The 26,266-nt window shown below is 41.2% G+C and overlaps 2 protein-coding genes and 1 long non-coding RNA gene across 4 annotated transcripts; 1 reads left to right on the top strand and 2 right to left on the bottom strand.

The window, feature by feature from the left end:
• Positions 1–1,713: 1,713 nt before the first annotated feature.
• On the bottom strand, positions 1,714–16,053 carry sanbr (SANT and BTB domain regulator of CSR). 2 transcript variants are annotated; one of them, XM_022193132.2, is made up of 21 exons: positions 15,292–16,052; positions 14,000–14,151; positions 13,682–13,853; positions 12,317–12,413; positions 11,859–12,097; positions 11,575–11,633; positions 10,986–11,146; positions 9,591–9,677; positions 9,351–9,461; positions 9,020–9,143; positions 8,757–8,909; positions 7,603–7,745; positions 7,363–7,459; positions 7,241–7,273; positions 6,953–7,052; positions 5,141–5,226; positions 4,771–4,799; positions 3,467–3,540; positions 3,284–3,372; positions 3,018–3,100; positions 1,714–2,942 (listed from the first exon to the last, which is right to left on the bottom strand). In XM_022193132.2, exons 2-21 carry the CDS (start codon positions 14,147–14,149, stop codon positions 2,906–2,908), a joined length of 2,124 nt encoding a protein of 707 aa, XP_022048824.1. In that variant the 5' UTR covers positions 14,150–14,151; positions 15,292–16,052; the 3' UTR covers positions 1,714–2,905. The 2 variants fall into 2 exon arrangements, with proteins under 2 accessions (XP_022048824.1, XP_022048825.1); XM_022193133.2 differs by lacking the exon at positions 7,241–7,273 and having other exon boundaries at positions 15,292–16,053.
• A 1,010-nt stretch (positions 16,054–17,063) lies between these two features.
• On the bottom strand, positions 17,064–22,000 carry pex13 (peroxisomal biogenesis factor 13). The gene is made up of 4 exons (XM_022193134.2): positions 21,825–22,000; positions 20,149–20,855; positions 19,332–19,454; positions 17,064–17,980 (listed from the first exon to the last, which is right to left on the bottom strand). Exons 1-4 carry the CDS (start codon positions 21,896–21,898, stop codon positions 17,616–17,618), a joined length of 1,269 nt encoding a protein of 422 aa, XP_022048826.2. The 5' UTR covers positions 21,899–22,000; the 3' UTR covers positions 17,064–17,615.
• A 376-nt stretch (positions 22,001–22,376) lies between these two features.
• Positions 22,377–23,762, top strand: LOC127537412 (uncharacterized). Its single transcript, XR_007947034.1, has 3 exons — positions 22,377–22,770; positions 23,257–23,319; positions 23,423–23,762. It is a non-coding gene; the product is annotated as an uncharacterized LOC127537412 (long non-coding RNA).
• Positions 23,763–26,266: the final 2,504 nt, after the last annotated feature.

Genomic DNA, 26,266 nt, shown 5'->3' with positions numbered 1-26,266 from the left:
TTTAATTTTCTGGACGAGGGCCCCCAGACCCCCCACCAGCATCACGCACAAACCAAATCTCACTCTAAAGTCTGGTCACAAGTTGGCAGCCCTGAATTATTGTGTTGTGAGCAAAAGTCATGGCCACTGTGGCCTAAAACATTTACACAGTAAAGTATCTCTGAATAAATCTAAATCTGGCCAAAAAGTGGAAAAGCAATTTCTCAGTTTTTGTTAGCTGTTTGTGAAACTACACGTTCACTCACATCCTGTGAATCTCCTGGGGGCTAAGGCCCCCCGTCCTTAAAACCTAGTGACGCCCCTGGCTGAAGCTGAACTTGAAACAATTCTTTTATAAATTTAATGGCATTATCTATCAGAAAGACTTGAATTTCTTTCACAAATTATGCATGCACAAGTATGAGCAGACGTCTTCTATCTGATTTGTAGAAATCTTGTGTCCAGCAGCTGAAAAAGAAACATCTAAATGAGTTTGTAATTTCTGTATCTTTAAACAAGGTGCAACAAATTTCTCTTTTACATTCATCTGTACTTGCAGTCTCTGATCCCAAGCACAACTTCAAAATACCTGTAAACCTTTAAAACAACAAACTTCTCGCCAGCCTCTTCCACACACACTGACATAAATCCTAAAAAGAAAAGCTGCTGCTGATGATAACGATGATGGACGACATCTGTCACACTCGCCACACAGCATCCGGCCTTTTCCGCCCAGACATCTTTGGCCAAGGTTGCTGCTGTGTAAGCTGACTCTGCCACTAATCCCTGTTAACATACTGGTATTACATTAAAGGTTACGATGATGCTCTGCCGCTGAAAGTTGAAACGCTCATCTGATGCAATCCCACAACCTGTCGGCTCTGATGCAACCAGAGAGAGAGCTGCTGGGCTTTCATGTTGGCAGATAATTCACTATCGCACTCAGCAGGGCTTTGGTTCATTTTGTTAGAAACCAGTGTGTTGACCTGGACTTCAGGGACCTACTGAAGCTGCAAAGAGTTCTGCAAAAGGTTTCCGGTCATATTAGTGGCAACGTATGACTTTTACAGGGCCTGTAGTCTTTGGTGGACTCAGCATTTCTGCGCTCATGTTGGCTTTAATGCTCTTACATCTAACCATCTCTGTGGGACTATAATTCAGTCCGGCTGTAACTGGACCCCCCTCCCTCTCTTCCTGACCCAGATCCAGAGATCCTCAGCCATTCTCGGCATCCACTGTCGAGGAGAAGAGGGAACAGCTGGGGTAGCCCCCGCCTACAGGGAGAAAAAAATGCCCACTTCGCCTGTTCAACGCCCCTCATGCCCTGCTCTGTGGGCAGGCAGGGTTATTAATACCCCTGTGAGTAAGTCTGACAGGAAGAGCCAGGTTAGCACACCCACCGCTCGCTGCCTCTCCTGCAGAGGCCAGCTGACCCTCTACCCAGTGGCACATACCAGCCCCTACCCAGGCCTTTCACAAACTGCTCCTTGTAGTGTTTTCAGACCCCCAAAAAACCCAAAACAAAACAGGCCTGAAACTGACACTTCACCACTCTTTGACTGCTGTTTAAAATCTTTGATACCACCTGTCCCCCTGCTGGAGCGGAGCAGACAGGTCCTGGTCAAACTGGGGCAAAGTTGATTACTGGGAGCTCATTTACTCCGTTGAGGTGATCTGCTGCCACCAAGTGGACAAAAACCAGAAACAAGCTGTCAAATGAGGCTCTGAGTGCAGTTCAGTGTCATTTGTGTTTTATTAGTCCCAGTGTTGAACAGTACAGTCACTTTCCAGTACACACAGGAACGACTAGAGCTAGATCTCTACCAGAACTGGGGGGCGTTAGTACGTAAGTGCAGCATCAGATGAGCCGACGCTTCAGCACAGAACACAATGAGGATTAGTAGTTAGACATCAGTGGAAGGTCCTGAAGCTCTGCCATCAGCAGGTTCATTCAAACACACTCAGGTTTCTGCACCTCTGAACTCAGTCTCAAACTAGTGTGGAGGTCAACATTAGAGTCACTTCAGAAATACAACAACTTACAGACCTACAGAAGCCCATTTCTCTCAGAACAACAAAATATTATTAAAAGTACATATATCAAGAAAGACATGTTTATAAAAAGCCTACGGTACAAAGGTTTTTGTTTATACAGCAAGCTTTAAAAAAAACTTTTACAATATCACAATTCTTCTCATCCCATTATTTTGGCTTCTCATAATTTTGACATTTTTTATCTCATGATTTAGATTTTTGCCTCATTTTTAAATTATTTTATCACAAGTAATTTAGAAATTTAATCTCTTAACTTTTGCATTTTTACGGAAAAGTTCAGGACTTAGCCACAGTTATGACCTTTATAATAATAACTGTATTTTTTTGTTCTCAATATTTCAACTTTTCATCAGAATTTCCTTATCTTTTTGACTTCACACCTTACTTAAAATTCTGACTTATCAAGCCATATTTTTAGAATCATGAATAACTTTTGTTTTTAGTTCCCTAACTGACAGAAAAAGACTTCCATACGTGTGTCATGTTGCTCCACACATCTACGCCTGCAGAAACACTGAGAAGAAGTCAGAGTGCGTTTCCTACGAGCTGAGCTGGATCCACAGTTCACCTTGTTTTTCACAGACTGGCCACAGCTGCACAAATAAACAGCGAGCTGAGCGACAGAGAATGCAGCTGATGGTGATCCATACATAGTCACCTGAGTTAAGCAGAGAAGCGAGGGAACGGGACTGACAAGGGGAGGTCTGAGGGGTCCAGGGTTATAAGTGGTGGCCGTTCTGGAGGGGCTGCCAGGAGGACGACATGTTGCTGAGCCCTCACAGAAGGACTCTCCTCTTCCTCTTTGTCCTCTTCATCTGGTCTGACGCTGGCCTTTTGAACAGCTCGGTGGGTTTTTATCTCATCGAGTCTTTTATGTTGTTCGGATCTGAGCGTAACGGATTTTAGATCTGCGGACGTAAAAGAATCTGGTCAATTACTGAACAGGACATGAGGAGGTGTGAGTGTGTAATACTATAGAGTACCTGGGTGCCTTTTCTGAACTCTGTCTGGTCTGAGAGGGACTCTTAAACTGTGCTTCCAGTCTGGAGTAGATTCCCCCTGCAGGCTGCAAACACACACAGAACAAAAACATCAGGCAGCAGCTGCACAAACTAGGACAGCAGGTCTGACAGCTCAGCACCAATCATAAATCACATGATGTGAAGGGAGACAATAAATCCCGCTCAAACTCACACTTCCAGCCTCCTGAACACTAAATCACAAATCAAGTCCACAAACAAACACGCACCTCTTTAGTATCCTTGGATTTACTCTGTTCCTGCTCTCCAAACCTCATCTTATTCAGGTAGCCGACGATCTCCACCATGCGACGCTGGTCTGGTTAGAACAACAATAATGATCAAACATAAATTTGAGAAAACAAACATTTAGAAGGCTGATTCAGTTGATATGACTCCAAGTCCTCCTTTACCTTCTTCTCTCTGAGCATCCTGGTTGTAGCGCATAGAGCGAGAGCTGTCCCACTTACTCTTCTGGACGCTCACACTACAACACACACACACACACACACACACACACACACACACACACACAAACACACAGTGTTAGTGTTGAATCCTTCTGTCAGATGGATACATGAAATTGAAGTGTCAATACAGACTGAATCGGGGTTTGCTTGCAGTAATCATTTGTCCTGACTTCTTACTGGGCAATAAGAGATATTTTTTGTTCATGTTGTTTCAGTGTGAATGATGAGGCCGACGTCTGCAGACCTTTAATGTAAAAATACTTCACGGAATAAATACGGTGTTGTGCTGGTTTCAGACAAGACACCATCTGAAAGACACAGGGCATCAGGTGCAGCAGCTAATTATGTCCCCCTGTGCAGTGGATCGTGGATGATGATAACAGAAGCTACATCTTCGGTGTCTGTGACGATGACAAATAGTAGCACAGTTTTCCCACATACAACTGGAAACATGAAGCAAAAGACAAACACTGACGGACTTATTTTTTAGGTTTTTCATACACACTGCTTCAGACATCATTGTTTGTTTACATAATTGTTTTTGGAATTATATTCTTGTTGGTGAATTGACATCCAGAATTATTGGCTCTATAATCTGACACAATGATCACTTTACCGGACAAAAATATCGTGTAGTCTGAAAACAGCACAGAAAAGACAGGAACTCTGAAACAAATAACACTTATGATGATGAATCCAGACTGCTGAGGGCTCATATTAGCTCATTTTTGGAAAGTACTTTCACATAAAGGAAGGACAGGGGAGTATGCAGTTCTAACACTTGACAGTTTTTGTCAAGTTCAGTGAATCCCTCGTCTATACCTCTGGCCTGCTAGCTGTCCGTTCTGTGTGTGAAAAAGAATCCAGTGTTGTTACACAGCCCTGGCTCTGTGAACAGGAAACAAAGAAAGACTGATCCACACAACAACACAGCATGTCCTCTGTACGTCCGTGCTCATGTACAGGACAGGGGCAAAGGGGTCAGCGGGACCAGGAAGGACGGCAAACCAGACACATGCCAGCTATCTAAATATGCTAACTAGCTAAATACCAATCTCTCCAGAATCACAGACTTTGGCTTTCAGAGGGGACCTTTGAGTGAGCAGTCATGGACCGATGTCAGCAAGCGTACCCTCACTGTGCTTATGTGCACCAATCGTTTATCTGTAGGCTCAGATATACAGTCTGAGAGTTAGAGCAGTGTGTTAACATGAAAATGAGGAACCTATGTTTGTTGATGAACTTACATGAACGGTGTGTTGTCCCTGGTCTGTGCCTGAAGGACAGAAATCAAACCATGAATGAGCAGTTTGTATGATACGTTCAGGAACATGACTCTCTTTAAGATGTCAGAGGGTAAATAAGTTCATGAAATTGTTTTTACTGTGATAAACAACATATAAAACAACTTGCAGAGTGGCAGTGCAATTTCATCAATACATCAAAACAGAAAAAAAAGTCACTATGCTAACCTCTCTATCTCTATTTAAGGTTTTTACATCATTTATAAGTCAAACAATAGACTCTGTTGTGTCATAAGACCACAACAGAGCACACATCTGTCATTTTACTGCACTGAGGAACTGAAAAGAAACATTAATGAAATCACTGACTCACTTTGTCAGATTTTTCTTTGCGTTGGAAGTTTGGCGAAGACATTTGTTTTTTCAGAGGTCTGTGGGCCTTCTTGGCCTTCTTAGCAGCTGGAAACAGAAAAACAAAGAGCATGACGAAAGACACTGAAGGCATCAGACGCCATCTGCAGGCCGAGAGGAGTCATCACTTCATTCTCCATTCTGAAAACTGCGATTACTGGAAGCAACGACAGTGACGAGTTAAAAATAGACGAGTTGATGGAAATGTGGAGTGAGGGTGGGACAGTGGAGACGTGCTATATATGGAGCCACATTTCATTATGTGTCCTCACTCTGCGTTTGCCTTTTAAACTACATTGGAACAGCGGCTCTGTGTTGAATGGAAGCTGCTCTCAGCACTGCAAGGGTCAAAGGAGGCAAAAATTTACTGACACAAAATGCATGTAAACATGACATTTATTATGAGGTGATTAATCACAGAACACGATAACCAGGCGTCATCGTGTGCTAAATGATTAGACTGGCCTTCTCTCTGCATCTTCACATATCATGGAAAACTCCTTCCCATCACCCTTCTAACCCCAGTCTGGCATCAGTTCAGACCTTACTTTGATTTCAAGTTTCAATCTGGAGCCCAGTGTAGAATAATCACCTCTTTGCACAGGCTGCTTGGACTTACATATTTGCAAATGTAAAGTAACTTCAACCTCCTTCATTTAAACTTTTTTTTCCTCTTTGCTTTGTCTCACAATCCAAAATTTACCAATAAAACTCTGAAAGTCATGGTTTGACCTTTTTGGACTGACCCCCTCTCCTCTCTCAAGGATCTTTTATCTCGTGTTTTTATTATTATTGTGTCTTTCAAGTTTCTCCCGCAGCTGACTGCCAAATGGAAACTGGAGAACACTGTCCAGATGAAACCAGGGACTGCTGCTGTGGAGAGCATAAACAGAAGTGCCTCTTGTGCTAAACTCAGCCTAAATCATTTTAAAATTACCCACCTTATCCACTATTCATGAGAAGAACTCTCATGGCATCATTATTGGACAATTTAATTGAAGTAGAAACTAGCAGCCCTCTGGCTCTGAACTGATGTTTGGGAATACTGACAAAATAATAAGAACCTTTCTAACCATGGGCGGAGTGCAAAAAGAAAGAAAAGATAAGCTACATTAGTATCAGTCACAGTATGCATCATTCAGTTAAAACCATTACAACTGCGAAGATATTCTTATGATCAACTACAAGGAAACTGTCACTGGAAGACAGAATTATGGTAATAATGACAAATGTAGTTATGATTCTGTAATTAAACATTTGCATAAGTATTTGTATGACAAAAAATACACATTCATGAATATTATTGGAAGAAAATGAGCAGCATCAGAGACTGTACTGTACTGCCATTTTTACTAAAGTAAAGATTCTGAGTATTTCTGCCACCACTGGATTCAGCAAACCAGATGCGACATGTTACTTTATCATATCTACTTGTCATTGTTAGAGAGACTAATGGCCACATTTTAACATTCTGGACAGAGCCAGATTAACGTTTTCTGTTTCCAATCTGTATACTGAGCTAAGCTACCCATGTCCAGACTCCAGCTCTGTACCTGACACAAACATGGGCGCGGTATCAGGTTCTCATCTCATTCTTGAAAAAATGAGTAAATTAGTGTTTTTAATCAAAAGGGGGAACTCTTCCTTTAAGCATTACTCGTAGCCTAATCCCACAGAGATATAAATCAATTGCTACACTGTAAGACATAAAAACACAGAAAGAGCAACACGATCCAACTTTAATTTGTCACAAAAACACGCAAAGATTGTCCACCTTGTTTCTTGGACTGCTCCTCTTCATCCCCCACCTCATCTTCAGTGACCTCTGACCCGGTGGTGTACTCCTCATCCTCTGACAGGAGAGACTGCTGCCTCTGGAGGAGGAAAGGTAACAACATTTGAACACTGATTAGCAAACATGGAAGTTTCACCCTTGAGTTTTTATAAACTTTTGATTTAAAGAATCATCCACAGTTCCTTTTCAATCATCTTGATGAGTTCAAAGTACAACAATCAGCACTGGAATCTCAACAGATAATGTAGGAAATGAGGAAAGTCCTACCAGTTGAAGACTCCAGTTTTTCAAAAGGGAAAACTGGTTAAAAGACAATGTAGATGAAGTAAGGACCAGAAAAAGGCGCCAACAGGAAAAACGCTGATAAACAGACACTGAGACAGACTTACAGTGCTGCCGTCTCCTCTCAGAGGACCAAGGAGTGTTGGCTCCAAGAGAACGTCGCAGTCTTGAACCTTTTCTGCACCAGGCGGACTCTCCTCAGCACTGACACACACACACAAACACACAGAGCACTTCAGGCGAAACATTTCATAACAAAGCCCCCTGTAAAATGTTCACAAATAGACACACAATCACACACTGGTTGAAATCAAACAATCCACACACACACACACACACACGCTCACCCCTCTGCAGGTGGTGTGTGACACAAACACACTGCATCTCTGTGCAGCAGCAGGTCATTGAGGACTCTGGTCTGTGCAGATGTCGCCTCATCACAGTTCTCCTCATCTGGTACGTTCACAATGTGATCTCGCATCTTACAGCCCTGAAAACACACACACACACACACACACACACACACACACACACACACACACACACACACACACACACACACTGCATTAGGATTTAAAACTAGTGCATCTGGGCTCTATCTAGCAAAAGTTCAAAACCAAAACAACTAATAAATCCACCTGGTTGTCATTTTGCCATTCAAAAAAACGACTGATGCTATTTTATTTACATGAATCATGGTAAAAAATGGTAACGTATTAATCCCAGCATGTGAGTGAATTTTAAACTGTGGCCTGGTGTATTCGTATTCTCTGTGGATTTGGTCAGATCAAGTCCATTACTAAGACATAATTATCCTTCCGTAATGCCCTAGAAGCATTTCTATACAAAATGTCTCTCTTTCATTATCATTATTCCTAAAATGCAAAGGTCTGTAGCTTATTAATGACCACAATAACCACACTGTTTAGCGTTTATTTCTTGAGCTTTTGTGCCGATCAGATAGTGTAAATACAGACACAGGAAACCAACCTGCTGTCACTCACTAAAATTAGATTTTTTTAGAAGATGACAAAATAATCTATTCTTTTTTTTTTTTTTCTTAATCTGGTCCATGTTCAGGGTTGCACACAATGATACCAAACATATTTCCCCCCTTGAACGGTCTAAATGATTGACTGTAGGATTTATGAGACCTGTGATAATAACCAAAGACAAAAACCTGCTTGAAAAATCCCCACAGTCCACTTAGTTATCACAACTTCCAATAGATACCCACGTCATTTTAGAAGATCTTTATGGAGAAAGTAAAAATTCAGCTCAATTCAGTTACTTTTTTATTATTCTGTAGCAAACCAAGGCCATGCAGATGAGTCACATCCCTTCTGAGGACATTATATGTCTCATTACATTTTACTTTGAAGACTGGGTTCAAGTTTGGTTAAGGTCACATAAGTAATAGTTATAGTTAGGATTAATCCTTGAAATCAGCGGAGTTAAATGTAATGTCCTGGAAGTGATGGATGTCTGTGTTTGTTTTTACCTTGGGCATCCCAGTGGGGTCAAAGCGGAGAACCCGCTGGTTGCAGCAAGGATATATCCCTGCACCATGCCAGCCTTTCTCTGTACCCATGCCAGGATACAGCACACTGTCTGGGTGGTACTTGCAATGGGTCAGCTCTGCACACACAAACACCTGCACACACACACACACACACACAATCACATACTTTGAGTAATGTGGGGTTTTTTTTCTCTCAAAACAATACATTTAAACTATTATCTTTACTCATCTCTCTCTCTAACCTGCTGGCATCGGGAGCAGGTGAGGTAGTTGATAGTACCCCAGATTCTCCAGTAAACTAGGACCCAGGACTTGAGCTCCTCATACAGGCCTGTGATGTATTCATGCACATCCCAGCTCTTCTGTCTGCAAATACAAGCACACACACAGAAGCACACACACACACACAAACACATTATGCACAAACACACACAGTGATCAGAAAGAAGTGAAAGTAATTATCGCTTTAAAAGGAAATGAAGTTAAATTCTTCTTGAAAATAGTAACTATGTGCAATTAAGAGTCCATGAATCTTGTCCAATGCTCTGTCATATTAAAAGACTGCGATGTTACCTGGTGTGTGTATAGATGATCTCTCCGTGAGCATCAATGTTGATTTTCCCTGGGACACAAGAAATCTTCCTCTCTGTGTCTTTGGTCAGCAGCTTAAGGCACAGACCACACCTGGGATGCAACACAAGTATGACAAAGAACGACAATAAAAGTAGTACAGAAAGTGTTTCAAAGTGCTGAAACAATAAGCAAAGAAAGCTATTAAGCTACTAATGTTAAAACTATGAAACTTGTTCTGACCTGTAAAGAGTCGAGGCATTTCCTGGTGAATCTCTGTTCTGGCAGTTGGGATCGAAGAGACGCTCAATTTTCTTTTGGAAGAGTTTGCTTCAAGGGCGAGGAAATGAAGTAAGGAAATAAAACAAACATTAGATGCTGCTGTATTTTTGGACAGTTTCAAAAATAGAAAAACCTTTTTCACACGAAATCCATTCATTGAATTTGCAAGGATGACTCAACAACACAGGCCTGACTCTAGCTTCAGCGCTGGTACCTCAGCTGCTTTCTGCAACTGAGTGAGGGCAATAATTACAATGATGATCTCAATACCTTTCACCCATTTTGCTGCCAACAATTTTGAGCTTTTACTTTAGATTTTTAATGCACTATTTGCACAGTACATGGCCACAATTCTTCTTCCACTCCTTACAGGTTCGTATTCTGAGTGGGTTACCTGCAGACTGCACCGGCTCTGAGAGGAAGTCGTTGTTCGCTACATCTGCTCTGTAAAAATGCTGAAGGAGAACAAGTCTGCAGCTACTCAAAACCAGTTTTGCTCAGTAGCAGAAGCACAGGGTCGATCATATTGTGCTGTTTGAGGTCTAACAACTTTGACTCCCACATGCTTTATTTCCAAGAAGACGATCTGCATGCCATTGTCACTGTTACAGACGCCAGTTCACACATAAAATATGGTGGATACAGGTCTTTGTCTTTTAATAATACTTTTTCCATGCAAAAACACCTCCTGCTTCCCAAGGTTTATGATTACTCATGAATCAGCTCTGGAAAGGGTAATAATATTCCGACATGTCGAATGCGGCCAAGCTGCCAATGTTCAACGTTTGAGCAAGACCGTTATTATGAACTCAGCAGTCGGCTGAAGCTTTTGCATGAAGTTCGCATGTTCCCCATGTGCCATTTTGGGTAATCACTGTGTTCTCTGGCTTCCCCACACACTCCAAAGACATGCATGGTGGGTAAATAAGTGATTCTAAAATTCTGAGTGAGCATGCACAGTAGCCTCTTTCATTATGTTACCCTTGCGACAGACTAGCAAGCTGTCCAGAGTTTACCCTGACTCTTTCAAAATGCCAGCAGCCCCCTGCAACGGATGGATGGACAGATGAGGTGTGGTTCTGCACTTTCCGCCAGGGGTGTGTTGCATTTAATGTGGAGCCCCCTTAGCTCCACCTTTTCTCGTTCTGTCTTACTCTCTAATCCATTTTTTTCTCCACACTATTTGGCCATGCACACTGCTTGCACTGACAAAAAGCTGTGTTAACGTGTACGTGTAGACTTCACATCATGAGGCTGGAGGCAGGTGCTGGGGCAGTCCCGTGGTGTTTTCATTCTGACTGACCCTGACACTCCAGCCACCTGGAATCGTACTTGTTTACACCTCCATCTTCTTACCTCTTGAACTTGTCTTTTTTGTCCCTGATGTCATCTGCCTCGTTGTGGTTGAAGAGCTCAGCGATCCGTGTTGCCAGGTTGCTATTAATACAGTTCATGTTGCAGGGAGTGGCCACAATGGCACTCATGTGTTTGTGGCAGTACTGGATGCACTCCTCCACCTGAACGTAGAGAAACACACAGAACTCTTCAAAGACCTTCATATAAAAGGTAAATGTAATTTCAGTGATCTTGAATAAATAATACCCAAACACTACTTAATCAGCATTGCAATTCTAGCTCTTCATATAGAGCTTTATTAAGTACAATAACAGTAATAAATTGCACTGGAAACTGTCTAAATAAGTCCTGGAGGCAAACACATCTACACTTTTCACATCCATGCAACACTAAGTTAACAAAGCTCTATGTACAGGCCTCTTGATTTTCTTGGATTAAAAGAGACTCACAACAATAAACACATTTGCAAGCCACTAGTGCTTTCTGAGCAACTTAATAATCTTGGATATATACTGCTGATTTTCTCATCTGAAAAACAAAAGGCCCGAAGCACATCACCACACCTAGCGTCACGTGACACAACACTTACTAACGTATCCATCTTCAAGAACTCGGAGGAGATCAGGATTGAGATCACATTGCTGGGCTCTGTAACCGACAAACACCACATGACCAACCAAGCAAACCCCACAACCAACAAACAGCACAGAACACACAGCCAGTGACCCACCAAACACACACCACGTTTAGTGACCAATAAATCAAGCGCCATCCACGGATTTACACAAACAGGTGGTGTAAGTGACAGCTCAGGCATGTGTAAAACTGTGATATCCATTATTGCTTTACTGTTTGGCTTTTCCTGGGATTTACCGAGCCGTGGTTTGTCCTTGTTCCCCTCTCCTGCAGAGTTCCTCCTGACGTAGTTCATGAGCCAGTCGAAGATCTGCACGTCGCAGTGTACCGAGATGTCCACCTCTTCCCACCTCTGAGGGTCCACAGACAAATACTCAGCAAAGTAGCGCATCTCTTTGACAAGAAGATCTCTCGGACATGTGAAGTCCTGCTTCAGGTTCTTGGTCTCATCGCACACGTGGATGACCATGTTGGGACTACAGGAAACAGTTCACATTCAAGATTTGAAAAACTTTACTTCCCATATAGTTGCACTGTGCATAAGAAGGGTAAATACTAAAAAGATCTTCAGTATAAAGTGGGGCATCTTTTACAGTTAGATGTAAAAATCATGTGTAAGGAGTTAATGTGCATTTATCTTTGCTGGGTTCACTGTTATAAAAAAAAATGCATTCTGAAGACATCTCTCAACGTACTCTCGTGGCTTCTGAGGTTTGTCTTCTTCCTCTACTGAGACTCTTTTCTCTTTCTTCTCTATAGCACCACCTCTTCCTGAAGGCGTCGACTTGGAGCCTGCAAACACCAGAACAAAAAGCAAACCTTGATATGTGTTTTGGAAGAGTCTGAGACCATTCCTATTTACCAGATTAGCTGTGCCTGATCTGTTTATATAATGTAAAGCAAAAGGCTTAGTCAAAATCAACTCTTTACATTTGATTTGATGCAGGCTTTTGTTAAAGAAAAACTAAATTCATCAATTTTAATTGATCATGTTTGAGCTACTGCTTCAAAATTCATTTTTTTCACACAAATAAAACTGTGTCATTACTCTAATTACGTCTGTGGTAATTAGAGTAATGATACAGTAATGATGTACCATTAGCACCCATACTGTGACTTTTGGCCAGCCACAGACACAGTGGTACATTTACATTATCCAGCCTGTAAAGCAAATCTGACCATGTAATAACTAATGGGCTACACCACAGACAGTCTTTGGGCTACACTATATATTTGTTCAAACATTACAATTGAAAGTTACAACCTAAAAGTGAAGCTTAAAAAATAAACCATGAGACAGTAAGTGATTTTTAAAGTAATAAATACAACTGATTTAACCCTTGTGTTGTCCTTACCAAAAAATGTTGTTGCCTTGCCTGGAAAAAGTCAAAAAATTCAGAAAAAATTTCCCCAAATTTATAAAAATTTGCAAAATCTTCAGGAAGAAAAATCCTGAAAAGCTCCCTCAAAAGTTTTATTTTTTTAAATAAAAAATCCCCAAATTTGACAACAAAATTCACTGGATTTTGGTTGATTTTTTTCTGAATGTTCTTAAACATTTTTTTTAATTTGTTGAAAATGTGGAAGTTTTCACTGTGAAAATATATATACATATATATTTTTCCACATTTTTAAAACTTTAAAACGGGTCAATTTGACCCAAAGGATGACAGGAGGGTTAAGAAGAGTTTCAAAGCCATTTTTCATGTGACTCATTTTGATGGAATGAAACAAAAAACTGCAAAGCATTACATGATCCATAATCTTTCAATAGCATTTTAATTTTCACTTCATGATCACACCAGCCAAAGTATGACAACTCAACCTATTCGCCATCATCACAGTTTTTTTTTCATGACTTCATAGTAGTATGTAATATCACACACATTTTTTTTGCTCTAATTAATTAGTGCAATTAATGCACTTCCGCACCTGCCCCTTTTGCTGTCTTTCTAAGGCAGTAAATCTGCTTTCAGAGCTTTTTAAAACTTGGACAAGCAAATGTTGGCTCTTGTTGGTTAAGCTAACTAAGCTGAAGACTGAAGATGGCACTAACAGACCTGTAACTTTGCTGCTGCTCTGGATGCTTCCTCTCTCCACCACCTCCCCAGATTCTAGCAGCGTGGACAAGCCGTCTGAAAGGGAAGTGTTTCCTTCTGTCAGGGCGTTACATTGGTTGTCCACGTTAGGAAATCCTCCTGTGCTCTTCAGCTCCTCGAATCGACGGGCACACTGTAGGGTTACATCAGTGCCACAGAATTACTTCTTAACACGTCAAGCCTGATGTTACTAAAGCATGGAGCGGCAGATGGATGGGATGGGGTACATGGAGAAGTGGGTGGATGGAAGCAGTCATAGTTACCCAGCATTCCAGTTACCTCCTTGGGAGTGAAGCCTGGCACTAGCTTGGCCACATTGTCCCAGTTTATGGGCTGAGGCACTCCCCACAGAGAGCCCAGCACCATGTCCAAAACTAGGACATTGTTGTCATAGGGAAAGTTGTTGTTGTCTGAGCAGAAGCGACTCATCTCTAAACAGACGGAGACATAAACAATGCAAAGAGTCAGAAATAAATATCTCAACCTGCTTGATTCTCCTCTTGTCCAATAAAATATTTGGTGAATGTACTGAAAACGTATCTTCAACCAAAACTGCAAACAACAATTATTCCAACTGTTGATTGTTGATAATATTTTATTGATTAATAATTAGCTGTTTGGCCTTCCATCAGTAATATGACAAATGTAGATCAGTGTTTTCCAAAGCCAAACACGGTGTCCTCAAATATCATGCTTCATCCAGAACCAAAAGATGATCTGTGTGGTGTCAGAGAGGAGGAAAGAAACCAGAAAACATCCACTTTTAAGAATTTTGACCTTTTTTTTCTTTAAAAATTCTTCAAACTGAAAATATCAAAATGCCCAATTTAACAGCTAACAACTGAATGATTAATTAAACGTGTACCTCTAGTGGGAAATACAAAACAATATAAAGAAATAGAAATAAATGAATATTCTTTGATTTACTTCTTAACCGTAAGACTTTGATGCTTTTCTTTGTCTTTTGATAATAAACCGAACATGTTCAGGTTCTGGACTGTTGGTCCAGCAAATGCACTGTCTTGACGAAAATTTGAAGAATTATTTCCCTTGCTTTAAAGCACAGATGACACATTGTTTAAGAAAATAATAGCTTTTTCGGAAAATCCGTCCACTAAGTATACTATTTTTTATACGTTTACGTTAAAACTTCTCAGTCCGTGATTTTCACATGCATCGCAATTGGTGTCAAATTTTTGCACATGTATAGAAATTTGGTTTTCAACGTTTCTGTCTGTGATATATTTGACATAATTCAAAGTTACCATGATTTTCTACTACCACATACATCACAGACTACAACATCCTGATGGCTGTGCAGAGCTTTAATCTGAGGAGATGTTAGCTGATAGACAAAGAACAGGTCCGTGATTTATGCACTGCAGAAACACCTACTGATATATGCATTTAATAGAGATGTATGGTGTAAAATAGATAAATGTGCTGTGAACAGTGATGCAGGCCGAGTCCCCCTGTCCTCCTCCTGCTGCATCAACACCACAAGATTTTAGGTCAAATTAAACCAGCTGTTTCTCTACCACACATATTCAAACAGCAAGAAGAATACATACTTATCCCGTGTTGGAGAAATTCCTCACCGTCGTCTCGTACAGTAACCTAATCTGGAGGATATTTTATGTCATTGTGTGTGGATGATGCTGATGCTGCGGTCTTCTCCTGCCGGCTAGCTGCATCCTCTGCTAATGCTAGCTAACTTTGCGGGACGGGACAGGATCTGCTGCCTTCAGGTACTCCTCGTAAACTTCTCACGAGCAGGTCCAAACCACACGTTACGACCTCCAGTAATGTTGTGAGTCGAATATTATCACTCAAGTGCAAGTGGATACTACTTTGTCCTTCAGGTTGTTTAATTCAATCATCATAGTCTGGATATGCTGTAAGATACGCGCAGACATCGTCATTTGTTTTACTCGAGATGTTTGATTAAAGTAGGACTGCAGGGACTTTCACGATGCATCTAAAAAAATCCCCAGGAATCAATTTTTTTGTAAAACTAAACTACAGGGCCCTCAAGGAGCCTTCAGACTTAACTCCACCAGTAACTGCAATATTTCCTACAGTCCCGGAAGGCGGCATTAGCCGTATTTAGCTAGCATAAGCGCGAGCTTAAGTAACTCCTCAGCTTTGACGTTGGTGTATTCCTAAGTCCAGTAACACGGTAGCATAGACTGTACGTGGAAGAAATACTATCGACAAGTCACACTGTCACTAAGCTTTCATTTCCTGAAATACTTCAGACGAATAAAAGCTTGCTAGTTTCGTCAGTAACTGCAGCACTTATTCGTCCCTGTTGTCGCACTGCAGCAGGTTAGGCGTCCTGTTGCTTAGAGACGGCTGCCGTAAATCCAACATCTCTGCCATAGAGCATCCTTTTCAATCAACTGCATAACGTTACACTAATAATTGTATTAGTGCAATACAAAAACAATCAAACAAACCTCCACCCATGCACACACCAACAGTGAATCCTGCTGAGAGGGCGACACACATTGATAGAGGTGAAGTTACATCCAGTGACAACTACTTTTCCTGGCAGATTTGTTTTGACTTCTTATTAGTTTTTATTTGGAGTGCCCAGTGACTTGGTGGTTAGCAGGCCAGGCCTGGGCCTTGCATCATTCTGCATGAAGTTTCCATGTTCTCTGTGTGCATGTGTGTGTTTTCTAAATTGTGCGTAGGTGTGAATTTGAGTGTGATTGTCTTTATATGTGTCCCTGTGAGGCTGTGGCTGTAGATTTTGTAAAAGCTCTTGCACAGACTCTCAAGACTGTAGGGATGGAATCTACATTGAAGAACTCTGAAAGCAAATGGCACAAACAGCAGAACAATGTAAGACTGAGCCAGAACCAAAGCCAAAAGAAACTAAATGCTGAATGGACACAGTGTGACGCATCAACGGGCAGTGTCCTGAGCAGAACAAAGACACAATGTTTTACATTTACATATCTTTGAGCTTTATCAGCAATCCAGAAAGCATTACTTTTACAACTATTCCAGATGTAATCAGTAGAGGGTTATACTAACGATTATACTGTGCACGAGCTGTAATCTACTTCTACATGGTGGTCTTGCCTACATATGCAAATTACTGAAAACTGAATGATAAAAATAAATCACTAAAAGGCAAAATAGCCTACCAGGACAGTGTGAGTAATGTTCTCAGTCTGGCCATCCTGACACAGACTGTGATTTTGCCACTGTGCTGCTCTTACATAAGACCTACAATTTTGCTGTGTGAAAGCCCTGCTAAAACATAGTCTATTAGATCCAGTGACCCATTTTAACTCAGTAATAGCTCTGCATAACATAATGGACAAAATAAGATTTTTGAAAATAATTATATTTATTTACAAAATTACATTATGTGACTAAGAATTGTTGAAAATGTGCAAAATTAGTCACTTCTTTTTCTGGATTAATCCTATTTGCTTCACACAGAAGACAATACAGAGGGGCAGCCTTCAGGAGAGAGAGCAAGAAACAGAAAACCAGGTTACATGATCACTTTTTCCAACAAAATTCCTTGGCTTTGTTTATACACTGTTTGTATACAGATGATGTACCAGTGCACCTCATGAACTTAAACATATGAGGAGAATACACAAAACGTTCTTGTACAAGCTTTGACTAAAGAAAGGTAAATCTCTTAAAATACAACACAGTGAGCCTGTGTGTGCAAACCATTTTCAACCAGTTACCGCATCACAAGGTCTACATCGCATTCAGTCAATTGAATCAAAAACTACCGTTAGCGATTGTTGATGTTCATGGTGTTACCTCCCACATATCTACTGTCAGCTGATTATAGGTCAAACATTGCAAACAAGTACTGACTGAGCCGATCAATGAAAAGCTCTGCCAACATGAACATATATCACAGGTCCATCTTCTCAGGGATGTTTAGCACTGTGCTGGAGGGGATGCTGGAGCTGGATGTTCCCAGGCCAAAGGAAGCTGGTGTTTCTCTGTACACTGATTCCAGCAGCTTCTCTGAGGAAACTGAGGCAGAGGCTGAGGGATCTGGGGTAAAGCCTTGAGCTTGAACCGCCTGTGGTTGTGCAGCCAAGGTGGCCTGGGAGCCCTGTGCGTTTCCTGGTTGGGCCTGAGCGAGCCTCTCCATCTCAGCATGCTTACGACCTCTCCTTTTGCCGAGGACCTTGACATAGTTGGCGGGGACAAGCCCTGTGGTCTGCCCGTCCAGGCTGGCCAGCACCCAGCCACGCACCCTGGGCTGTTGCTCTAAACACAGGAAGGAAGAAAAGGTTTCGATCTGAGCTTGTCAACATGACAGAAGCTCACAACTCTTTCTCAGAAAAGAAAAAGAAACAAACAAACACTACCATTGTTGCAAGTCCCTTTATTGAACATTTCATGATGAAGTTTTCACAGAGAAAACCATGTAAAAGCTAGAAAGTTCAATTTGGTAAGTTTGCACATCAAATTGCTTTAAGGAGTTCTACGTGTGTTCCTATGAAAATCAAAAACTGTACTGAACTGAGCAAAATACATCTCGTTTTCCCACAGATGTGGAAGCTGTGATCAGTGTAGACACTGTGCCTATTTAAAACAAAAACTATACTTGATTTAAATTAGGATGCATCCCCTTCTTTGTAGTGTTCTTGTGCAGTGATACATTGCTCTCTGTACTCCTGGCACGTTTGAAACACAACTAAAGTCTGTGATGTGTCCTGGATCTCCTCTGTTCCATCTAAACAGTGAGCCTTAAACTTGGAATTCATTTTGGGGAGCAGGAAGAAGTTGCAGGGAGCAAAATCTGGCAAGACAGATGAGTAGAGAGTAGCGACTGTGCGTTTTCAAGGTTATCTGCACCAAATTTTCTCCTTCAGAGACTTCAGCTCTTTGGCATGATGGTTGGGTCAGTTTCACACAGGGTTTCATGTCTGCTCTCTATGCAAGTATGAGCTCCACTGTGAAATGAAATGAACTTAAAAATGTACGTCAGCACATGGACAGAGCCAGACTTCCTGAGAGAGTTCCAAACACAGCAGGAGCACTGGGATCACAGTGTATTACTGCACAAGAAGACTAAGCTGAAAATCAGGCAGTCCTGGAGCTTCCAGATCATATTTTGTTTCAACGACGTAGTAGTACTTATAACCTATTTTAAAAATAACTAGCAACTTTGTGGTTACAACATAAAATCATGTCAAAAGCAACCAAATAATAAAGAAAACATTTAAAAACTACTTTTTAATACTTTAAACTTTTATTTTTTTAATTAAAAAGTAATTTTGAAAATAATTTCTTGTAATAATGTGATTCAAGTAACTCCCAAGCCAGACTCATTTTTCTACAGCCATCAGTGATAATGTGTGTTTATTATAATAGGGCTAATCTGTAGTACCACAGCACAAAATCTGCCAAACTACCACTAAGAGTAGTGGGACATGGATAAAATTCTCTGTCACCGTGTATTTTTAGTTCTGAAAAGGTGGACAAAATAACCAGATGAGAAGCCAACTAAATTTTCCAACAGTGCATAGTGGCTCAGTACATCCACACATCATTTTTGTGTGCAACAAACTAAAGGCCCGAAAATGATTTCCAGCAGACACTAAAGAGCTCTCACCTTTAGGAGCGAGGTTGAGCATGTCTCCGGCCCGCACAGAAATCTCCTCCTCAGATGCAGCTGCAAAGTCGTACTCTGCTCTGGCCACCACGTGGTCGTCCTCCCCGCTGGACCAGTTAGTAGCTAAACGAAGCAACACAAAACACTTCAACTCAGTGCAGCCGGGAATCAAAGACAGACCATTATTAAGATATTAACTTTTGGTTATTTAGACATGAATAATTCTATTTGGTTTTAAGCAAATACAAAAACATCAGCAAAAACAAACTTGCTGTCTTGAGTACTGTTTATTTCAGTCATAAATTAGTCCAACTGATACTGTATCAAGCGGTGCTTCTCAGCTGTTTGCTGCCGAGTCTTTCCAAGTAACTGTGAAAGACACTGGTCTTTGTGATACCTAGAAAAAGACCACTTCAGGGACTTTAGTCTAAATTCTGAAAATTCTCTGAGCTCAAAGAACAAGAGAATTAGTGAGAGAGAATTCATATCCTTATTTGAAGTCTGTCAAAAAAATGACCCTACTTCTCAATAATCACAAAATGAGATAGCAGATAAGTGAACTTTATTAACTTGCGATTGTGTGATACTGAGCAGTGTCAGCCACAGCTCAAGGTTATTGTGAGAAATGGCTTCGGGCTTAAGTTACTTAGACTTTTTTTTCCCCCTGCTGGCAAAACTGAAACTACCTAACAAACAACAACCCTCAAAAAAAGCCAGTTACAGATGTGACTCTGGCTTACATGCATATATATTTACAAGAACATGTGAATGTTCACTGATCCATCTGCAATTACCTAATGTTAAATACTGGCCTTACCACTTTCTTCAGAGGGAGAAGTGGAGCTCAGCAGCTTCCAGATGAGGTATGGTCCGCCCAATACAACAGCAAAGAACAGAAAGATTGGCCAGGACTTAACGCTATGATCATCCATCCCTGCTCTGGATGAACTCGTAGCCAGGGCTTCACTTGTGCTGTCAGCCCACAAGTCTTCAACATCTGAACCCCGTCCCAGCAGCCTCTGCAGCCGTCGGTACAGGTAGCGTAATGTACGCACCAGGGCAAATGCTGACAAAACTCGAGTGAGATGCGCACGCAGCCTTGTAAAGTGGTTGGCTACGTCCAGCACAGCACGGAAACTGTTATATACAGCTGAAAATGTGGCGTCAAGCATCATGCTGACCGAGGCAAAGGCCTGGACGATGCTTTCAATGGACTGGAAGGCACCGCGGCTACTCTCCTCTGCCTGCTGCACAAAGCGACTGGGGGCGACAGCGTCTTCTGTGTGGGAGAAGCGGTTGTAGCCTCCCAGGCCATAGCCACCACCATAGGCACCACCGTAGCTGTAGGGGCTGTAACCGTTGTATATGGAGCTCCCATAGGGGCTGTAAGAGGAGGCGAAAGAGCTGTAAGATGGACGGTAGGACTGCTGGACGGGACGAGGGGGCACTGGGGGAGCCATTCTGGTCAGGACAGGAGGACCAGCAGAAGAGGAAAGGCCTGATGCAGGTCCAAAGTCTGTCGACCTGTGTAGTGAGAAAGACGACATCAGACTGTTTACATCTGTGGTGAATTTAAGGTAGTTTATTCAGGAGACAACCAGGGAGATGTCAGTTCAGGGCAAGATGTTAAAACTAAACCAAGCTGACCTCAATACCAGGACATTCCAAATAACACTGTTTTGGCAAAATGCTCATACTTTCCAAATGTGAAGTCAATATTATTAGTATGGAGTGTTCCACTATTCCATAATATTTTAAAGGTAAATATTCTACTTTGCAGTCCGCCACATTTATCTGACAGCTTTAGTTACTTAAGATGAAGATTTTACACAATGGACAACACACCAAGCTTTAAAATACAACACACTGTTAAAGATTAAATCAGGGCTTTCTAACCTTTGTGCTTCTTACAAAAACAGTCAGGCTCAGATCTAGGATGTCTAAAGTGTTAACAGCTAAACCAAACAGTGCTTTTTTCCTATAAAAAAAAAATGCTGTTTCATTTTAATAAATGTTCAAATTGGGACTGAACGATTAATCAATTTTATACTGAAGTTGCAATTTTACAAAACTTTTTATTCGTCAGTTTTATTTTTTGTTCTCTTTTATTAATATTACCTAATGGTATTGCTATTGACTTATCACTGTATCTTGTAAAGCTAAATTAAAATAAACACACACACACAAAAAAAAACATGACAAGGCCTTGTTTGACCTAGCTAACTAGCTAGCTATTAGCACAGCTGGACTGATTTTCATAAAATGGCTGCTGCTGCCACCTTATTCTGACAATTGCGCATATAACTGAAGAATTAGCAATATTTTTAAACCACCATATCAACACTTACTGGACACTATTTGTCACTGTAACGATAATGGGCCCTGCTTGGGCAACAACTTTAGCATTAGCTAGCTAGCAAAAGCTGTGTGCTAACCGTAGCGAGCAAACACAAGACAAGTTGTTCGGACTACGACCGAGCTTAAGCACGATACCTGTAGTTTATAGGTGCGCTCATAGCCCCCGGAATCCGCCTTTCCCATGGCTTTGGCGGAGGTTGTGGATCCATCTCAAAATATTTGTCCAAAAATAGAAATACAGCTGAGCCTGTCCGGACCCTGTCCCTAACTGCCTCTTCTGCTGCCTTCAGGACTCCTCGTAATTTCCCAATTCAAAAAGCTTAACTCGGGTGTTTATTATGTAGATGTATTTGCCCGATGATGAAGAAGGAGCACATCTTTTGCTACAGATACATTTTAGTGTCACGTGTCACTCATTCATTCCATTACCCACTGTTATTCACAATTCAGTTATTTTTTTATTTGCTACTGTGTCAGACCCCTCGTCTCTTACTTTCTAATATCTACCAGACATCTTAATTTGATTATATTTTTTTCTTTGTTGTCTTCCCCTCTGTCACTGATTAGCAACTATGCGCAAATTAACCACTATTTACCCGTGTATTTACACACTGTCCACTCCATACCCTCTGACCCACTCTCCCCGTGGCTCCTAAAGGTACCACCAATGATATATGGTTTTGGCAACAGTTTCTGCAGTTTCAGGAGCAGAGGCCTATTTCACGAAGCAGGTTTTACAAACTCTGAGTTTCTTCTACAACTCTGAGTTGATCTACTCTGAGATAGAAAACTCTGAGTTTTCGGTTTCACAACGGCTGATATGAGTTGGGTTAATCAATTCGGAGTAGTTTGACCCGGAGTTACGCGCGTGCACCGCAAGTCTGAAAAGACAGCATCAATGGAACCCCGATTCGACGAGTCACCATGGAAACGGGGAAGCGAAAGGCTGCGTTTTTGAACTGGAAGTTTTTAACGCGCTCATATGGCGAGTTTGAACACGTTTTTAGAAAGAAGTGCAACACCGCTGCAGCTGCAAAAGAGAGAGAGACGGCGTAGAGAACACTGCTGCCCGTATCAATGCGTAAGTTTAAATGTAGTCCTTTGTAATCGTAATAATATTACAGGGAATAACTGTCTGAATGGCAGCCTAGTAAGTTATTTCATTTAGGTGAAATCCCGACAGGGCAGCAGCTTAAGATGAAATATAAAAACACTGTTCAAACAGGTCAGACCTCGGCATTATTTCATGGAGGTACTTCATGTTGATCATGTTTTACATTGTAAAGTAGCCTAAATATTAAGTGGCTGTTTGACTGTGCAGTTGTTTTATCCACACATAGCCTAAATGTCTGCATCCATATCATGTCCTGCTAAATAATTGAGCCTATTTAAACTAACATAGACTTCTGCTCAGCCAACAGAAAGAAAGCAGATGCCTATAAAACAGTGGTATAAAATGTCATGGATGCATATATATATATATACACCTTGTAATTGTAAGTAGGCAACACTCCAAAGATTTATCCAAATGGTAGTTTAAGTTTACTGAAACATGTCACTGATCTAGGATGAAGAGGATGAAACTGTGTCTGCTGCCTTTACAGAGGGGGATCCAGAAAGGCATATAGAGGTATGTTACTGATAGTTCTCTTCTCATTCAGATTTTGGGTGGAATATAGAGTGTGACATTTAGCCTACACTGAAGTGTTGCACATTCTCATCCTTTTTAACAGAGCATGGCTGGACAGCAGCAGGATGGTCCCTCATCTTCCACTGCACAGACTGACACAGTGACATGGATGTTCAGGAAACACCAGAGGTTCATTCTGTGGAATTCATGTGCAACTGTATAACTGAATGTCCTCTATGTATTCCCAGTTATCAGTAAAACAGATTTAGAAACTGCATTTGCTGAGAAAAATCCAAAAAACAGATTAGGAGGGCAGATCTGGAAATTGAAATACTGGAGCACAAGTTAGAGGTGGTGATGGTCACAGGTGAATTATGTTAACTATTGGAACATTAACTGAACTATCTCTTTTATTTGTAGGAAATAAAGAAGACCAAATGAAATGTGTATCATGTCTTTATTTGCTGTGGTGGTGATGATGGTGACTTAAACTCTAAAGTGATTATTGCATACGGTGCCTCTGACTGCTCTGCTGTCCTGGATAGCTGCAGGTGGATGGACTCATCATCTGGGTCTTCAGTTTGTAGGGCAGGGTGTTGCTCTCCTCTAATAGTGGTAATATTATGAAGAACAACACATGCCACAGTAATATCACAGGCCCTCTCAGGGGTCACCCTGAGGAGACGTAGGCTCTGGAAACGGGCTTTCAGCAGGCCTATGGTCATCTCCACCCGGGCTCTGGTACTGCAGTGAGCCTGGTTGAAGTTCTGTTGGGGGCCTGGTTGAGGGTCAGGGTATGAGGTCATCAGCATGGGTCGGCATGGTAACCCCTGTCATCCAGCAGAAGGCCATCAAACTCTCCTGTAATGTATAGTGGATACATCAGAGCATATTAAAGGAGGGAGACAAGAGAATTCTATTGTGAAAATCTTTAGGCTGCTGACCACGCTGCAGTCTGTTGCTCAGGTTAGACTCTCCATAAATCCTGGAGTCATGAACAGACCCAGACCACTTAGCCTCCACATTAGAAATGATGTATGCAGCATCACATATGATCTGGACAGTGCAGAGAATGACAGATGTTGAACTATGATGCAGTCTTCAACATTCAGAAACAGTAGTCAGTCTACCTGTAGCCTACCTGCACATTTATGCTGTGAATGGACTTCCTATTCATGATGCGAGGGAACTGTGATGGGGAAGTATGTGCATCTATGCAGCCAATCACACAGAAAACTTTTCTGACTGTCCTGCACACAGTTGTCTTACTGTAGTGCTCTGCATCTCCGACATCATATAAAAACTTTCATTTGAAAAGAACCGCAGCGCAACACACAATATCTGCTGGATGTGAGAGCATGACTGCGGCTGGTAATGTAAATGTAAGGACGGATTAGGTTGTTTATGTAGATTATGGACTTGAAACGATTACGAAACGGTACCGCTCAAACCGATAATTGTCCGGAAATGCGAGAACATTTATGCTCGGTCTGATAACAATCTACCGACGAATATTTAATTATCTGTGCAGTAACGCTGCTCCTTTATCCACTGGATCGTTAATAAAAGCTGTTCTACGCCAAAACTCGCTCGCTTACTGACTGAATGAATGAGGAAATGAAACAGCGTGTGTGGCTGAAAGAGGGCGGAGACGGAGAGAAACTCGAGGTTTTCTCAGATAAACCTGCTGGCGAGCAGGTTAGAGTCATAGAGTCTGTTACTGCGGTAACTGACGGAGAGTTGAAGTTACCCCTCTTTGTGAAACAGGCTCGAGTTACCCCGCATTCCCTGGTTAGAGGTACCTCGCTTCCTGAAACGGAAAACTCTGAGTTTCCCTCATTTCAGGGTTAACAAACTCAGAGTTTTCACTAAACCTGCTTCGTGAAATAGGCCCCAGATCTCACTGACGCTCTCACTCCCTTTGTGGCAGTCAAGGTCATTTTAATTGCTTAATAGTCGACTGGAATGGCAAAGCAATGATTATTGTTAATTTGTACGGTTATAATTCAAAATCAGAAAATGATAAGCTTATACATGAGACTGTAAACTTGCAATTCTAACTCAGACATTCCCTAATGCTTACTTAATTGTAGGAGGTGATTTTAATGTGGTCATGAATGAGGTGATGGATAGATGGCCCCCAGGTAAATGCTCGCAGCCAAATGTTCAGTTAAATTCTCTAATTGACAAGTATGATTTATATGATGTATGGAGAGATAAGTTTCCAAATAGTAGACTCTATACTTGGAGTAATAAAAATGGCTCCAGACAGTCTCGCCTGGATTACTGGGTGGTCTCTTAATCATTTTCTAAAGACAATATTACAATCAATGTCCTACCCACCCCATTAACTGACCATAGAGCCATCGTTATATATTTACATCTCCTTCCAGGAATGGTTGACACTAAGCAATTCTCTTATTGGAAGATGAATAGCTCTTTATTGAGGCATGACAATGTCAAACATGAACTTAGTAGAATTATTCAGTTTCATTGGTTAAATGCTCTGAAGGAAGAAAATTATGGAAAAAATTGGGAACTCCTTACATTTGAAATCGGTGGATTTTTAAGAAGATATGGAAGTGAGTTAGCCAAAGCTAGACGTAAAAACGACAAGAAAGTAATCATAGATATAATGTCTTTGGCTAGCATTGCACCTGAAAGTCTTTCACATGATGAAAAATTAAAATTAATTGAACTTCAAAACACTTTAGATGATATATATAAGGTTAAAGCAGAGGGTGCTTTTGTTAGATCTAGACTTAAGTGGCTTGAACATGGTGAACAAATGACTTCCTATTTCTTTAAACTGGAAAAAACTCATGCTAAGTACAATGCCATGTCTCAACTGAATATTGATGGAGTTGTGACTGAAAGTAAGAGTAGTATTTCTGAGTTTTGTTATAGCTACTTTTCCTCACTTTATAAAACAAAGTTTGACAAAGAT

Source organism: Acanthochromis polyacanthus, chromosome 15, assembly GCF_021347895.1.
Source record: "Acanthochromis polyacanthus isolate Apoly-LR-REF ecotype Palm Island chromosome 15, KAUST_Apoly_ChrSc, whole genome shotgun sequence".
Classification (NCBI taxonomy): Eukaryota; Metazoa; Chordata; class Actinopteri; family Pomacentridae; genus Acanthochromis; species Acanthochromis polyacanthus.
This window is presented reverse-complemented; position numbering and strand designations above follow the sequence as displayed.

Coding starts and splice junctions, on each gene's coding strand:
- sanbr (XM_022193132.2), bottom strand. CDS start 14,149: ATGAGTCGCTTCTGCTCAGACAACAACAACTTTCCCTATGACAACAAT. Junction 11,634..11,858: donor CAAGGACAAACCACGGCTCG/GTAAATCCCAGG, acceptor TGTCGGTTACAG/AGCCCAGCAATGTGATCTCA. Junction 7,274..7,362: donor TGAGAGGAGACGGCAGCACT/GTAAGTCTGTCT, acceptor TCTTTTAACCAG/TTTTCCCTTTTGAAAAACTG.
- pex13 (XM_022193134.2), bottom strand. CDS start 21,898: ATGGATCCACAACCTCCGCCAAAGCCATGGGAAAGGCGGATTCCGGGG. Junction 20,856..21,824: donor AGCGCACCTATAAACTACAG/GTATCGTGCTTA, acceptor CTCACTACACAG/GTCGACAGACTTTGGACCTG. Junction 17,981..19,331: donor GCTCAACCTCGCTCCTAAAG/GTGAGAGCTCTT, acceptor TCCTGTGTTTAG/AGCAACAGCCCAGGGTGCGT.